Below are 14,798 nucleotides of genomic sequence, written 5' to 3'. Positions count from 1 at the left end.
GATGTAAATGCTGTGTAAATAGCTACACTGTGTTGTTGAGGAAGTGCAGTCATGTGCCCTATAGGGACATTTCAGTCATCATGAATTGAACACACGATACTAGTCACACAAAGTCACAACAGAACTGAAAATTCTTGTTTAGTGACGCTGATGCCATCTTGAGTTAGAGCATTGTGTAGCCAGTACACGTTTATGGGGATGCCAGCTATATAACAGGTACAGTTGGAAATTTGTGGCCATGATAACACGTGACTGCATTGTTATGTTTATGTATTTTATTGTTATTTTCACATGCTACTTAAACCAGGCAGCTAAATCTCATGTTGTCAAGTCTCTAGATGACCTACATCATTTTCATGTGATTTATTTAATATCACCCTCTTTCATTCATCATTGCCCAGGAGCAATAGACACACACACATACGAGGTTGTTATTAAATGCATCCTAAGATATTTGCATATTGATAAAATAAGCTAAGCAAGCTCTTTCTGGAAAGCACCTCATGCTGAAGTGATGAGCACTGAGGACAGGAACAAAGCTGTGTGTTCAGTAATCAGCACTCCTTACAGCCCGACTACATCAGTAACCAACATACCTTACAGCCCGACTATACCAGTAACTGGCACACCCTACACCCCGACTACATCAGTAACCGGCACACCCTACAGCCCGACTACATCAGTAACCAACATACCCTACAGCCTGACTATATCAGTAACTGGCACACCCTACACCCCGACTACATCAGTAACCGGCACACCTACACCCCGACTATATCAATAACTGGCACACCCTACACCCTGACTACATCAGTAACTGGCACACCCTACAGCCCGACTACATCATTCACACCAGCAACAACTTCACTTTGTTCCCACTGGTGCTTGGCTGAGTCTGCAGATGGGAACTCAAGGACAAGGGGCCTGACTACATTTCCCTGCTTTTCCCTGGTCCCCAACGCTCAGTCCCCCTCACCCCTGCCCTCTGCTCTCATCAGGGCAGAGATGAAGAGCAGGACCTGTCTTGCTAAGGCCATGGAGACAAAGGAAGGAATGTGCAAGCCTTCTGACTTTACCTGCAGATGCGCTGGTAGTGTCTTTGAGCCACTTCTCTTTCTTAAGTTCTTTCACCCTAGAAGGAAGCAGACCACGCATCAGCTCACAGACCTCTTTCAGAGAGCATCATCGAGGCAGTGCCCAGAAGAGACACTTTACCCCTCCAGACTCACTCTTGAGCGAGTGCCTGTGCTTCTTCCCCTTTAAAAGGTGAGCTGCCAATCAGAATGATGGATCTAAAGAGCCATGGTCTATCTAAGTTACATCTTTCTTCAGGGCTGTTAATTCTCTCACACATCTTAAAAGCACAACCCTGGGCTGCAGAGGTGACTCAGGGCTCAGCTCTTAGCACCGGCTGCTTTTCCAGAGGACCCAGTCTGATTATTAGCGCCTACTTGGTGGCTTGCAACCCATCTGTAACTACAGTTCCAGGGAACCTGACACCGTCTTCTGGCTTCTGTGGGTATGAGGCACACACACACAAACAGTAAACTATTAAAAAACAAACTAAACCAAACTCTGTATCATTTGTCCTGCAAGGATTCTTAAATGTCATTCTCAGGGCAGACATAAAAAGGAGAATGATCCAGAAAGAAAAAGCAATTTTTCTCAAGGTTCTCCCACAACTAAGATGTGAAGCCAGGGCTACAGCCCAGTGCCCCTGATCTGTGAGTTCCTATGGGGGGCAGGGGTAGAGGCCCTTCCACTGAATTCATAGTGAATGCTGACTGAGCTCCAGGCAGGGAGAGGGAGGGAGCCGCAGGCAGGGTGAAATGAGAGGCTCGGCTTATAAACCCTCCTTGCCATGGAAGGTGTCAGAAGAAAATAACCTTTTCTCAGTTTTCTTTAGAACCCATTTGTTACTTTTATTTAGAGGGCTTTCTCATTTAGAATTATGAAAAATATACTTACCAGTGATAATAAAATACAACGCCAATAATAATTGCAGAAGCAATGACCATGAAAAGCCATATGAACGTATAGTATCCTGGTGTCTGCAAAACATGGACAAAACCAAGCTCAAGAACTTGACGGTTGAAAGGTTTTCAGTCCCTTGCTCATCTGCTCGGGTTGAGGGCCTAGAGGAAGTGGGGATAGAGGAGATGACCTCCAGCTATTCCAACAGCCACCTGCACACATGCAGGGGATCTGCAAGGACTAGGATGTGCCAAGCCCTTCATCTTCCTTGACTCTCAAAGCAGACATCTATAGAAGTCACAGAGAAGTCACACACCAAGTCTGTTCTGGACCCAGGACTCCGGTCCCTGTTATCTGACATCCTGGGTTCTGTTTCTGTAACATGGTTTCCAGAATCTAGCTCACATCCATATTGTTTGGGAAGCCTTCAGTAATGCAGTCTTCTAAAGCTACCAACAGACCTAAGGGATCAGAAGCACCAGGTTCTGCACCCCCAGGTGATAGGGAAGCAACTAGTCTATGAGCCAGCATCTGGGCACCGCTGTTCTGCCTCAACATCCTTCACAGAATGCTGGATTATATGTAACTCCCTCTGATGCACATACCTGCCTCTCCAGACTCTGCCAAGCCCAGCTCTTTGCCCCCGCACTCTAGGGGCTCTGTCTCCCGCACGGATTCACACAAATTTCCTACTCCCTGGTTTGGTGCTTCCTCTCCTCATTGCTCCTGTACAGTGTTACCTGATGCTACGGAAGCTGGTGCTTCTTAGCCTTTCTTAAACCCAATGCTTAACTTTCAAAGGAGCAAAATTAAACTTTTCTTTTAAAAAAGATTTATTTTATTCATACACATGCACGTGTGTACATACAGGAATTTGCAGAATCCAGAGGGGACATTGAATCCCCTGGAACTGGACTTCAGGGCAGTTGTGAGCTGCCTGGCGTTGGTGCTGGGAACTAAACTTAGGTCCTTTGAAGAGCAGCAAGCTCTCTTAACCCTGACCCATCTCTCCAGATCCTAGACTGTTTGTTTTCCAGTGGGCAATGGCAGAGTGTCTCCATAGTCCCGGCTACTGGGGAAACTGAGGCAGGAGACTGGCTTGAGGATAGCAGGAGTGGCTCACCGAGACTCCCTTACAACAGCCTGTTTTCTGTCGCATGCTGCTGAGTCCCATGCAGTCAAATGACTCAATGCAGACAAGAAACCCAGGCTCTGTTGCAGTAACGGGCTAGCCACAGCTCCCCCCACAGGCACTAAGTGCTCGGATTCTGCTGTGGCTGCAAACCAGGTCTTCAGAGCCAACAAGCGCCACCAGGGGGCCAGGGTGGGGCAGCTGGATGCTGGCTTACCTATTTACCGTTGTATTTGAGACACAGTTTTCCCTATGTAGTCAAAGGGGTCCTGCCTTCTTCCCATAATATCCCTGTGACTGTTGTTTTGCCGTGTGTGAGTGTGTGTATGTGTGTGTGTGTGTGTGCATGTGTATGTGTGTGTATGAATGTGCTTGCACATGCTCAAGCCTACACCTCACCAGGACTCTCACATCATGAGAACATGGACCAAGACACCTTTGAGCTTCAGTGCCCTCATGGGTCTAATAACAATAGTGTTAAATTCAAGAGCTTAAATTGCATGCAAAGTGCATTGTGAAGATTCAGTTAACAAAGAACCCAGGAGACTTTTGGTGAAGAAGGGAGAAGGCACATCTCCGTCCTTCAGAGACATCTCTATTCTGAAGTAGCTGAACAGGGAACTACCAAGGGAGGCTACAATGGGTGGGGGAATCACATCACAATCACACCAGATTTAGAGGGATCCAGACATGCAGCTCACCATGAAGAAGAGTGGGTGACTGAGCTGGTTCAGGACCTGGATGTTGTCTGTGGTCACAGAGTTGATCCGGTTGCACCAGGCCAATGAGAAGAGCCAAGGCTCGTTGACAATGTACATATTGATGTGGATTTTAGCTGCCTGATAATGTCTGGAACAAAAACACCCCACAGAGGATTTCAGCTCAGCTGTACTCTTAATAACCAAAGGGGAACAACCATGTTTGTGAAAAATCACCGGACAACAGCTGGCTCAAGGACAGCCTAGGATTCACTGTGACAGAATGGGCTCAGGGGTGGGCTGGCTTTCACCAGCTCTAGCAGAGCACTGGTGGGATGTAAAAAAAAAAAAAACAAAGATAATAGGAGACCCATCTCAGCGTTACAAATCTGCAAATACTACACTAGAGCCGAGCTACAGATGGACCTTCTGCCTGACCCAGGGAGAAGAAATAGAGTATGTGAAGGACAGATTAGCAAAGTAAGGCCAGCTGTCTCCTTAGCGTTCGAGTTCTCAGAAAACACACCACGTGCCTTCCTGGTGCTGCTAAGATCAAGTGTAAGTACATCCCCAAGTCCTTTTGAGCCCTGATCCAGAAGTCCCATTGGAAAGTACAAGTCTGCCCTACCCTGGCGTGGCAAGCTCTGTGCTGCAGAGCAGAGACTTAAGACAGTAACTACGCCTTTCGGCAAGACGTGCGGCCAGGTTCCTGCCTCTGAGGAAGTTCCACAGGTTGCCTAGAACTTTAGAAAGAAATTAATGGAAAAAACAGTAAAAAGTTACTTCTCTGTACTATTTGAAAGTGCAACTTGAAATTCAGTGTTTCTAAATATGAACAAGGGATATAAAAGCTATAGTTTAAAACATAACATCCTTAATAGTTACTTCAAAGAAAACGAGCTATTCAGGGATGAATGTAAGAAGCACTAAGGGTATAATCCTGACAGCCATGAAACGTGGATGGAAGTGAGGAAGACGAGGCACAGGGTGATGACTCACTGGAGCAGAGCTGCCAGCCGTTCCCAGCTCATCTGTAATGTCAGCCTGAGTCCTGGAGCAGGCCAGCAAAGGTTTGTCTGTCTGTGCCATTAGGTCAGCTGATGTAGGGACCCTTACGGGGCGTGTTCGCCTCGGGCTAATGTTTGCCTATAAATTCGGAGAGTGTGCTCCCAGCCGCTGCTTCTGCTTTCCTGGTCTCTGCAGGAACGGTGGTTCTGTAAGTCTATTTCTACATTAAAGATATATATATTTTACAATCTGTCTGCATTCGTTTACGCCGTTACATTTTGGCATCCAACGTCAGGCTATTTTGCCCCCGACTCAAGCACGTAGCCCACTAGGTAACACAGCATGCTCCCGGGTGCTGTTTTTTAGTTTGTGACTCGGGCCCCAGTGCCTAGTCTGAGACACACTTGGCCACACAGGCCCATTCTGCCCCGCCTGCTCGCCAGAGCAATTAACCCCCTCCCCCCCCGCCTGCCTTGGCTAAGTCTGGAGCGGAACCCCACTGCCTGAATTAGCAGAAACTCAAGTACCTGCGGTTTTGCAACAAAAGCCGCCACAGCGGCAGATTTGGTCTGATACAAAGTGACTTGGCCTGGCGGTGGTGGCGCACGCCTTTAATCCCAGCACTTGGGAAGCAGAGGCAGGTGGATCTCTGTGAGTTCGAGGCCAGCCAGGCAGTGGTGGCGCTCGCCTTTAATCCCAGCACTCGGGAGGCAGAGACAGGCGGATCTCTGTGAGTTCGAGGCCAGCCTGGTCTACAAGAGCTAGTTCCAGGACAGGCTCCAAAAACACAGAGACCACCACTGGCAGGAACCGATCATTGCAGGTAAAAAATTTTTCTTTTATAAATAAAATGTCTGAACATGTTACTATTCAAGAATTTAACAGATTTTTTAATTGTACCATGTGGGAGATTTTACAAGAGGTGTCTATCACCCCACATCTATGGATCCTTCTGGGATTCGTAGTTTTCATTGGCACTAAATGGTTTGATAATAGAAATATGATAAAGTCTTTACGAGACGAATCCAGGATTCTTAAGGCAGAGATTGAATGCTTAAAAACAATTGAGAATGACAATAATCTTCTCAAGAATCAGTTTGAAGTTCTCCAGGCTGATGTTAAGGAGAAATTCATTACTATGGAAGAGGGAACAGCTGATTTGAATCGTAAGCTTCAGTCCCTTTCTGTAGGAACTGAAACATTAGTGGCTGATATTAAGGAGAAATTCATTACTATGGAAGAAGGAACAGCTGATTTGGATCGTAAGCTTCAGTCCCTTTCTGTAGGAACTGAAACATTAGTGGCTGATATTAAGGAGAAATTCATTACTATGGAAGAAGGAACAGCTGATTTGGATCATAAGATTCAGTCCCTTTCTGTAGGAAATGAAACATTAACTGAGAGAATCAAAACTGCTGAATGTGACAATCGGATTTTGTCTAAAGCTTATGACAGATTGGCGGAAAGATTGTCAATACAAGAAGGCGTGGTTTATGCCATAAAAATTATGTCCAAAGATGAGATGTTATATCTAACGGACAAACTTCATACTTTAGAATCCTCAATGAAGGCTTTGGAACATAATTCTGGACAGGAGATTCAGACATTGCAGAAGGCAATGGTGAATAGAATTGAAAAGATTGAGGAATTTCTAAATTCTGATGAAGAAGAGCAAAGGGTGGAAAGGCAAATTTTAACTACATCTGTGGGTAAATCTCTCCTGGACAATTTCCACAAAGCTCTACCTACAGCTCTGCCGGCCTTTCCAGTAATAACAACAGAGAAAGTGATTGGTTCCAGAAACCCTAGGGTCATCAAGGAGGATACATGGGAGCCTGTCCGTATGAATGATCTCAAGGAAATAAAACAGGCTGTCATGACTTTTGGGATGCAAGCCTCTTTTGTTAAAGAGATGCTAAGATCTTGGGCCACGACAAGCAGAGCAACCCCCTCAGACTGGCTCCAGCTGAGCTCTGCGGTACTTGAGAGTGGGCCGCAATTGAAATGGAAATGCTTATTCAGGCAAGAGGCTAGACTTTTAGAACAGCAGGAAAAAGCGAAGGGAATTGACATTTCCCTAAATAAAATTCTAGATGAAGGGCTCTTTTCCGACCCTCAGGAACAAGCTAATTTGGATGAAAACACACTCTCCATGTGTACTACAGCAGCCTTACGGGCTTGGGACAGGGTACAAGACCCAGGACAGAGAATGGAATCATTTGTCAGAGTTAAACAGGGTCAGAGAGAATCATTTAGTGACTTTTTACAAAGATTAATTAAGGCTGTACAAATAGGGATATCTGACCCAGAAGCAAGACGTATAATGATTGAGTCTTTGGCCTATGAAAATGCAAATGTGGAATGCAAAAGGATTTTGGGGCCTTTAAAGCTCAGATCAGCGCCCTTGGAAGAATGGGTCTTGCATACACTCAATGTTGATACTTTGATTATGGCACTGAAGCATGGGTAGAAGAAGCAATTTCCAATGGTAAAAGGAGACACCAGAATACCAAATGTTTTAATTGTGGCAAAATGGGTCATATGAAAAGGAATTGTAGACAACGGATTTTCAGAAATAATAATAATAATGCATCTTTCAGAAATAATGCATCTTCTAGAAATAACAGAAATAGGAGGACTCAGCCTTCAGGTTTATGTAGAAGATGTGGAAAAGGCAGACACTGGACGATTGAATGCAGGTCTACAAGAGATAGACAAGGCAACCTGATACAGACGGGAAATGTGAGGGGGGGCCTCACAGGCCCCCATGACAAACATGGTTCAGTCATTTCCAGTTTCTGCAGAGAACATGCCTCGCCAGGACAATTAGGAAGCCCCATGCCTACTGTTACAAGCAATAATGATCAGAAAGATAAGTTACGTGTGTTTTGGCAAACTTCTTTTTTTTTTTTCTCCCGCGTGACAGGCGGGGATACTCACCACTATACAAATGAGGAGGCAAACTTCTATAAATGATCAAAGACCTAAACTGAGAGTGTGTGTAAATGGCATTTTTATTACTGGCCTGCTGGACACAGATGCTGATGTAAGTATCATTACCCCAGAATCTTGGCATCCGTATTGGCCTCTTCAGAATGTAAATGTTCAGCTCCTGGGAATTGGAACCCTATCTCGAGTAAAGCACAGCACGAGATGGGTTGAATGTATAGGGCTAGAGGGACAAATAGGAAAATTAAGGCCATATGTAGCCAATATCGCAATGAATTTATGGGGTCGTGACCTATTACAACAATGGAATACCGAAATTAACATTCCTGCTACTTCTAGAGCCTATATTTCTGAGAATAATATTAAAAGATATTACAAATGAAGAAAACCGGCCATTCGGGCTGTACAAGAACAAGCAATTGATGTCCCTTCAGAGATACCAACAGCCTTGCCTCTAAAATGGTTGACTGAGAAACCAATATGGACAAAGCAATGGCCTTTAGCTGAGGAAAAGTTACAGGCTTTAGAACAGCTGGTACAAGAACAATTAGATGCTGGACATATAGAAGAATCTACCAGCCCTTGGAATTCTCCTGTATTTGTGCTTAAGAAAAAAATCAGGTAAATGGAGAATGGTGACAGATCTCAGGAACATCAACAAGGTTATTCAACCTATGGGCCCTCTGCAATCTGGAATTCCTTTGCTCTCTTTATTACCAAAAGGATGGCCTCTCATAGTTATTGATTTAAAGGATTGTTTTTTCACTATACCTTTGCAAAAAGAAGATAGAGAAAAATTTGCCTTCACAGTGCCTACTTATAACAATTCTCAACCTTCGAGGAGATATCACTGGGCCATCCTCCCCCAGGGTATGTTAAATAGCCCCTCCCTGTGCCAATATTTTGTGAACCAACCATTGCAAATAATACGCAAGAAATTTCCCAAATCTATAGTATACCATTACATGGACGACATTTTGTTATCCGATTCAAACATGGATACCTTGAACAGACTGTTTGAAGAAATAAAGATACTTTTACCTAAATGGGGATTGCAAATCGCTCCTGAAAAGATTCAGAAGGGAGATTCTGTTAATTATCTAGGTTATAAAATAGGTTTGCAAAAAATTAAGACACAAAAAGCACAAATTAGGAGAGATTGCCTACGGACTCTTAATGACTTTCAAAGACTGTTAGGAGACATTTCCAGTCTACGACCAGCTATTGGAATAACACCTGATCTAATAATTCATTTGAACAAAACCTTGGATGGTGATAAAGATTTAAACAGTCCCAGAGAATTAACAGCTGAAGCAGAAAAGGAACTGACAATGATTGAGGAAAAATTACAACAGGCACATGTGGACAGGGTGAATCCAGAGCTCAATTGTATTCTTGTCATACTACCATCAAAAATTTCTCCTACGGGAATTTTAATGCAGAGAGATGATATTATTTTGGAATGGATCTTTTTACCACATAAACCAAGTAAGAAACTGAAAACTTATGTGGAAAAAGTCTCTGAGTTAATTATAAAAGGAAAGCTGAGACTTCGTCAACTAGCAGGCATAGACCCAGCAGAAATTATACTGCCTTTCACTGCTGATGAACTAAAGAAATTATGGGAAGATAATGAACCATGGCAAAGAGCTTGTGCTATTTTTTTGGGAGACATTAATAACAACTATCCAAAAAGCAAGAGGCTTAACTTCATAAAGAGAACTTCTTGGATTCTTCCTCAAATCGTCCGTGATGCTCCAATAACTGGAGCCCGTACATTCTATACTGATGCCAATAAATCAGGGAAGTCAGGTTACAAATCAGAAGACTTGGGTAAGGTGGAACAAAGTCCTTATAATTCTGTCCAGAAGGCGGAATTATATGCCATTCTTATGGTGCTAAGGGATTTTAAAGAACCTATTAATATAGTCACTGATTCACAATACGCAGAAAGAGTTATTTTACATATTGAAACTGCTGAATTTATACCTGATGATACAGAACTAACCTCATTGTTTCTCCAGGTTCAAGATTTGATCAGGGACAGGCTTTGCCCTATGTACATAACACACATCTGATCCCATACAGGTCTGCCAGGTCCTCTAGCACAAGGTAATGCAGAAATTGATCAATTACTGATTGGTAGTGTGCTACAAGCCTCTGAATTTCATAAAAAACATCATGTTAATAGCAAAGGTTTGAAGAAAGAGTTTTCAATTACATGGCAACAAGCTAAGGAGACTGTAAAGAAATGCCCTACTTGCTCTTTCTATAACCAAACGCCACTGCCTGCAGGGGCTAATCCAAAGGGCACCCAAAGGAATGAAATCTGGCAGATGGATGTGTTCCACTTTGCAGAATTTGGCAAATTAAAATATGTTCATCACACCATTGACACTTATTCAGGCTTTCAGTGGGCAACTGCTTTAAGTTCAGAAAAAGCTGATTCAGTAATCACTCATTTATTAGAAGTCATGGCTATCATGGGTATACCTACACAAATAAAGACGGATAATGGTCCTGCTTATGTCTCTAGGAAAATGAAACGGTTTTTTGATTATTACAATATCAAGCATGTTACAGGTATACTATACAATCCTACAGGTCAAGCAGTCATAGAAAGATCAAATCGAACTATAAAGGATATGTTGAACAAACAGAAAGGGGTGGAAAACACCCCCAGAAATAGGTTACATAATGCTTTGTTAACCTTGAATTTTCTCAACGCTAATGAGAAGGGAACAACGGCTGCAGAAAGACATTGGATAATGGAAAAGTCTACTGAACTAAATCAACCAGTTTATTTCAAGGATGTGCTGACCTCACAATGGAAGCCAGGATATGTGCTGCGTTGGGGAAGGGGTTTTGCTCTTATCTCCACAGGTGAGGAGAAATTGTGGATACCGTCAAAATTAATAAAGGTTCGGTTTGAAGAAGAGAAGCCACTTGGAAAAGATAAATAACAATTCTTTCATAAGGATGGTGAGCATACTGATGGTAAGAAATACAGATAGGTTGGAGGCAGGGTTCTTTTCTTATCTCCACAGGAAAATACTCATCTTCAAAGAAATTAAGGGACCCTGAATATTTAATTACTGATGGATGGACACATTTTGTAAGTATTAATTTATATATATATATATATATGTCTTATTAAACATTTCTTTATAAATATGTAGAGCTGGTTTTGAAGTTGGACTCTGGCTCAGTCCCTCTCCAATTCCAAGCCTGTTAGTAAGAGAAAAACCCAGAGTTTCTGGACTTTCTGTCTCATGTCAAGAGCCATGATATGGGACAGAAAGAAATATGAGTTTGGAAAACATCTTTGCTTTTCTTCATATCTATCATACTTTTCATTGAATATATCTATCATGCCTTTCATTGAATATATATATATGTATGTCTATATATGTCTATATGATTAATGTTTAAGTTTTTCACAATGAACAATGAGTTTTTTTTCTTTTTTTTTTAATTTATTTATTTATTAAAGATTTCTGTCTCTTCCCCGCCACCGCCTCCCATTTCCCTCCCCCTCCCCCAATTAAGTCTCCCCCCAGCCCGAAAAGCAATCAGGGTTCCCTGTCCTGTGGGAAGTCCAAGGAACCCCCACCTCCATCCAGGTCTAGTAAGTTGAGCATCCAAACTGCCTAGGCTCCCACAAAGCCAGTGCGTGCAGTAGGATCAGAAACCCATTGCCATTGTTCCTGAGTTTTTTCTGAAGTGATATTTGAAGTTTCCAGTAAGAAAATGGGTCCCCACAACAACAACTCTACCTGGTTGACATGACGTCATGATACTGATAGCGCTACTATAAGACCTGTTTTGGGTACCAGCTGCACAAGACGATCCCAACTTGGTTAGCTGAAATGGTGCACATCTTGTACAACATTCTGGCCAGACCTCCACAAAATACTCAGAGACTACTTGCAATTTTAGAAGACATTGATTTTGAAATTTAACCATCATTTTATTTTCACAGAATCCCCCAGAAAGAATGTCGCCCCCATGACAGCTGGAAGTAATTCTAGAGGACGACGTCCCCTCTCCCAGTAAAGTTTGCCCCTGGGTTTAGGGACATCATTTAGGGGTTGGGAGGTTGGGGGAGGAATTTTATAAGCTCAGGGATCATTTTGAAAAAAAAAAGGGAATGATGGGATAATAGATTTATAATTGTGAGTTACTGCTTTTAGACAAATATATTGGTATTGATTCTTGTATATTGATACAAAGTTGAATTATATTGACTATTGTATGCATGCTTGTTTCTATCTCTGTTTAAAACATTTTTTATGTATTGACATATATTGTATTGATATATATATAGTATATATTTACCATATTGCATTGTACATTTCTACCTCTGATTAAGATACTTATATAATGATTGTGTATTGATATATATTTACCATATTGCAATGTATATTTGGAGGTCATTATCCTCATTTGTTAGACAGTTGTTTATTGTCTTAGTCTTTAAGTTAGATAGATATTGAGAATTATACAGATAAATAGTCATGTAAGTTTGTCATTTATAATTAGACTAATCAGGTTCTCTAGATATATAGAGATTATACTCAGTATAGATAGATAATCTTCAACCTCTTCAAAGAGCTGTAGAAAATGGCCTTTAATCTAACTCAGAGTTTCGTGATAGTGAGACACAATTGCTCCTGGCAACACTGCTCTATTCCCGAGAGAATGTTGAGCACCTATGACACTCCACCTGGAGCCTTTCTATTTGGCAGAACTGGCCTTTGGGCAAAGAAATGCCCATACCTCAACCACTGACAGAGATACAGAGCATGCATCAACGGATAAAACAGGACTGTCATATCCTGCCAAGACAGGGTAAGATAGTTTTGAAAAGTTCCTTGCCTTTAATTATGGTATGCCAGTTATGTTAGGCCTTAGCCAAAGCTGGTTGACTCAACACTGCAAACGAGACTTTGGGTGATTGCCCAGGTAGTCAGTTGTTTCTGTCAATTGTTGCACATTTTGGATATATATCGTTTGTTAAGTAATATTTATTCCCTTCTCAGATCTTTGACGGAGTTGAAGATTATATAATTGTAGTTACTTTCTACATTATTTAGACTCCTTGAGATAGAATGTTTAGCAAAACTTTTGTTCTCAATATTGTTTGTTATATTTATTATTTGTTATTATTGTATATAGTTGTATTTGGTTTAGTTCTGTCTTATTTAGACAAAAAGGGGAGATGTAGGGATAAGTCCCGCCCCTTAGGGGGCATGTTCACCTCCGGCTAATGTTTGCCTATAAATTTGGTGAGCGTGCTCCCAGCAGCTGTCTCTGCGGGAACAGTGGTTCTGTAAGTCTATTTCTACATTAAAGCTATATATGTATATATACAATCTGTCTGCATTCGTTTACACCGTTACAAGCTGATCCTAATGCGTATGCAAAGACGCAACTCTAGGAAAGTTAAGTCTTTGGGGCGGTATAGGAGGTGTGGCAGAGTCTCAGTCTACGGTGAATGATGGTCTCGAACTCACTGTGTAGTCCAGGTGGGCCCTGCCAGCTCTGTCTCCAATATGCTAAAGAAGACACACTTCAGTCTGGAGAAGAGTAAGGAAAAGGACATGCTTCACCCGATAACAAAGCTGCACATAACCATGCAGTCAAGACAGCATGGTGCCAGAGTAAGAACAGACACGTAAACAGTGTCCTAAACAGAAACCCAGGAACAGACCTATGCAAATTTGCTCAAATAACCTGTGCCAAAGCTGTCAGACAGTGAGCGGAAGAGTAGATTTCCAGCCAGTGCCCCAAAGGACATTAAATTCTCAACCATACCTCAGACTATGTATAAAAGTTAACTCAGGATGACCTGCAAGCTTGTGCACATAATGTAAAAATATAAACCATACGGAAAACACAGAAGAACAGAATTCGGTCAGGTCTCGAGCTGAGCAAAGAGTGGAAACTGAGCTAAACGCTCACTTCCTCAATGGGAAAACTCAGAAGCCAGTCTTGTCAAAATAGAAGCACTGCGCCCCTTGTTCCATTCATCCTGTTGGCCCTGGATCATTGGGCTACCGGCAGCTCTGTTTAGTTGCTGAGGAATCCCATCAGGACGGGTGAGTGTGTGCTATCCAGGGGCGGACTGTCCCGGAAAGAGCACAAACCCCCCTCCCCCAGCTCCTTCTGCAGGGCTGTCTTTCTTTCGCACGACCCAGCCCCCCCCAGCACCCCTCCCCAACCCTGCCCTGCTGTATGCTAGGACCAGTGCTCAAGAACAGTTTTAAGCTCCTACACTAAGGCTACCCACCCAGAGCGGTGAGTGCCTGCCTACCGGGCAGGCCTCAGGGTCCCCTGTAAGGGAGCCCGGGCACCTTCAGCTCCGGCGCCAGGCTTCCTGTGCGCTCCTGGATACAGCGCCCCCCCTTGCTCCATTCATCCTGTTGGCCCTGGATCATTGGGCTACCGGCGGCCCTGTTTAATTGCTGAGGAATCCCATCTGGACAGGAACGGTTCCTGCTTCTACACTGAAGAGATATACCCAGAGAGTCAATCACAGCAAAGACTGGACCATGACACCAGGCCTCTCCTGGCTCCATTTGAAGGAAGAGATGGGAAGGCTTCAATGCAAGAATTCCTCCAACAACCTGAAAGGCAACATGACACCACCAGAACCCAGGGATCCCGAAATAAGAAGAATTGTACACCCTACTCCTGAAGAAATAGAAGAAATCGACTCAAAAGTGAACTATATGAAAATAATAGAGGACCTTAAACAGGAGGTGAAAAACTGCCATAAACAATTAGAGATTACAAACAAAAAGGTAGAGGAAATGAATAAATCGCTCAAAGACACGCAAGAAAACCAAGAGAAACAAGAAAAAGCAATCAAACAGATTAGGGAAGCGGTTCAAGACTTGAAGAATGAAATGGAAGCAATGAAGAAAGCACAAACCGAGGGAAGAATGGAGATGGAAAATCTGGGTAAACAAACAGGAACTACAGAGACAAGTACTAACAACAGATTACAAGAGATAGAAGAGAGAATGTCAGAC

General features: G+C 42.9%; 1 protein-coding gene across 1 annotated transcript in view; it reads right to left on the bottom strand.

Moving 5' to 3' along the window:
* Positions 1 to 827: 827 nt before the first annotated feature.
* The window catches only part of Gdpd4 (glycerophosphodiester phosphodiesterase domain containing 4), a 54,023-nt gene continuing 40,052 nt past the window's right edge, over positions 828 to 14,798 (bottom strand). Inside the window, exons 13-16 of the mRNA XM_075952550.1 lie at positions 3,808 to 3,955; positions 1,969 to 2,051; positions 1,077 to 1,132; positions 828 to 895 (exon numbers count right to left, since the gene is read on the bottom strand). Coding sequence (XP_075808665.1) covers positions 828 to 895; positions 1,077 to 1,132; positions 1,969 to 2,051; positions 3,808 to 3,955 — 355 coding nt within the window. The remainder of the gene's footprint in view (positions 896 to 1,076; positions 1,133 to 1,968; positions 2,052 to 3,807; positions 3,956 to 14,798) is intronic.

The sequence above is a fragment of the Microtus pennsylvanicus genome, chromosome 18 (assembly GCF_037038515.1).
Source record: "Microtus pennsylvanicus isolate mMicPen1 chromosome 18, mMicPen1.hap1, whole genome shotgun sequence".
NCBI classification, from domain to species: domain Eukaryota; kingdom Metazoa; phylum Chordata; class Mammalia; order Rodentia; family Cricetidae; genus Microtus; species Microtus pennsylvanicus.
The sequence above is the reverse complement of the archived record's forward strand: the minus strand, read 5'-3'. Positions and strand labels throughout refer to the sequence as shown.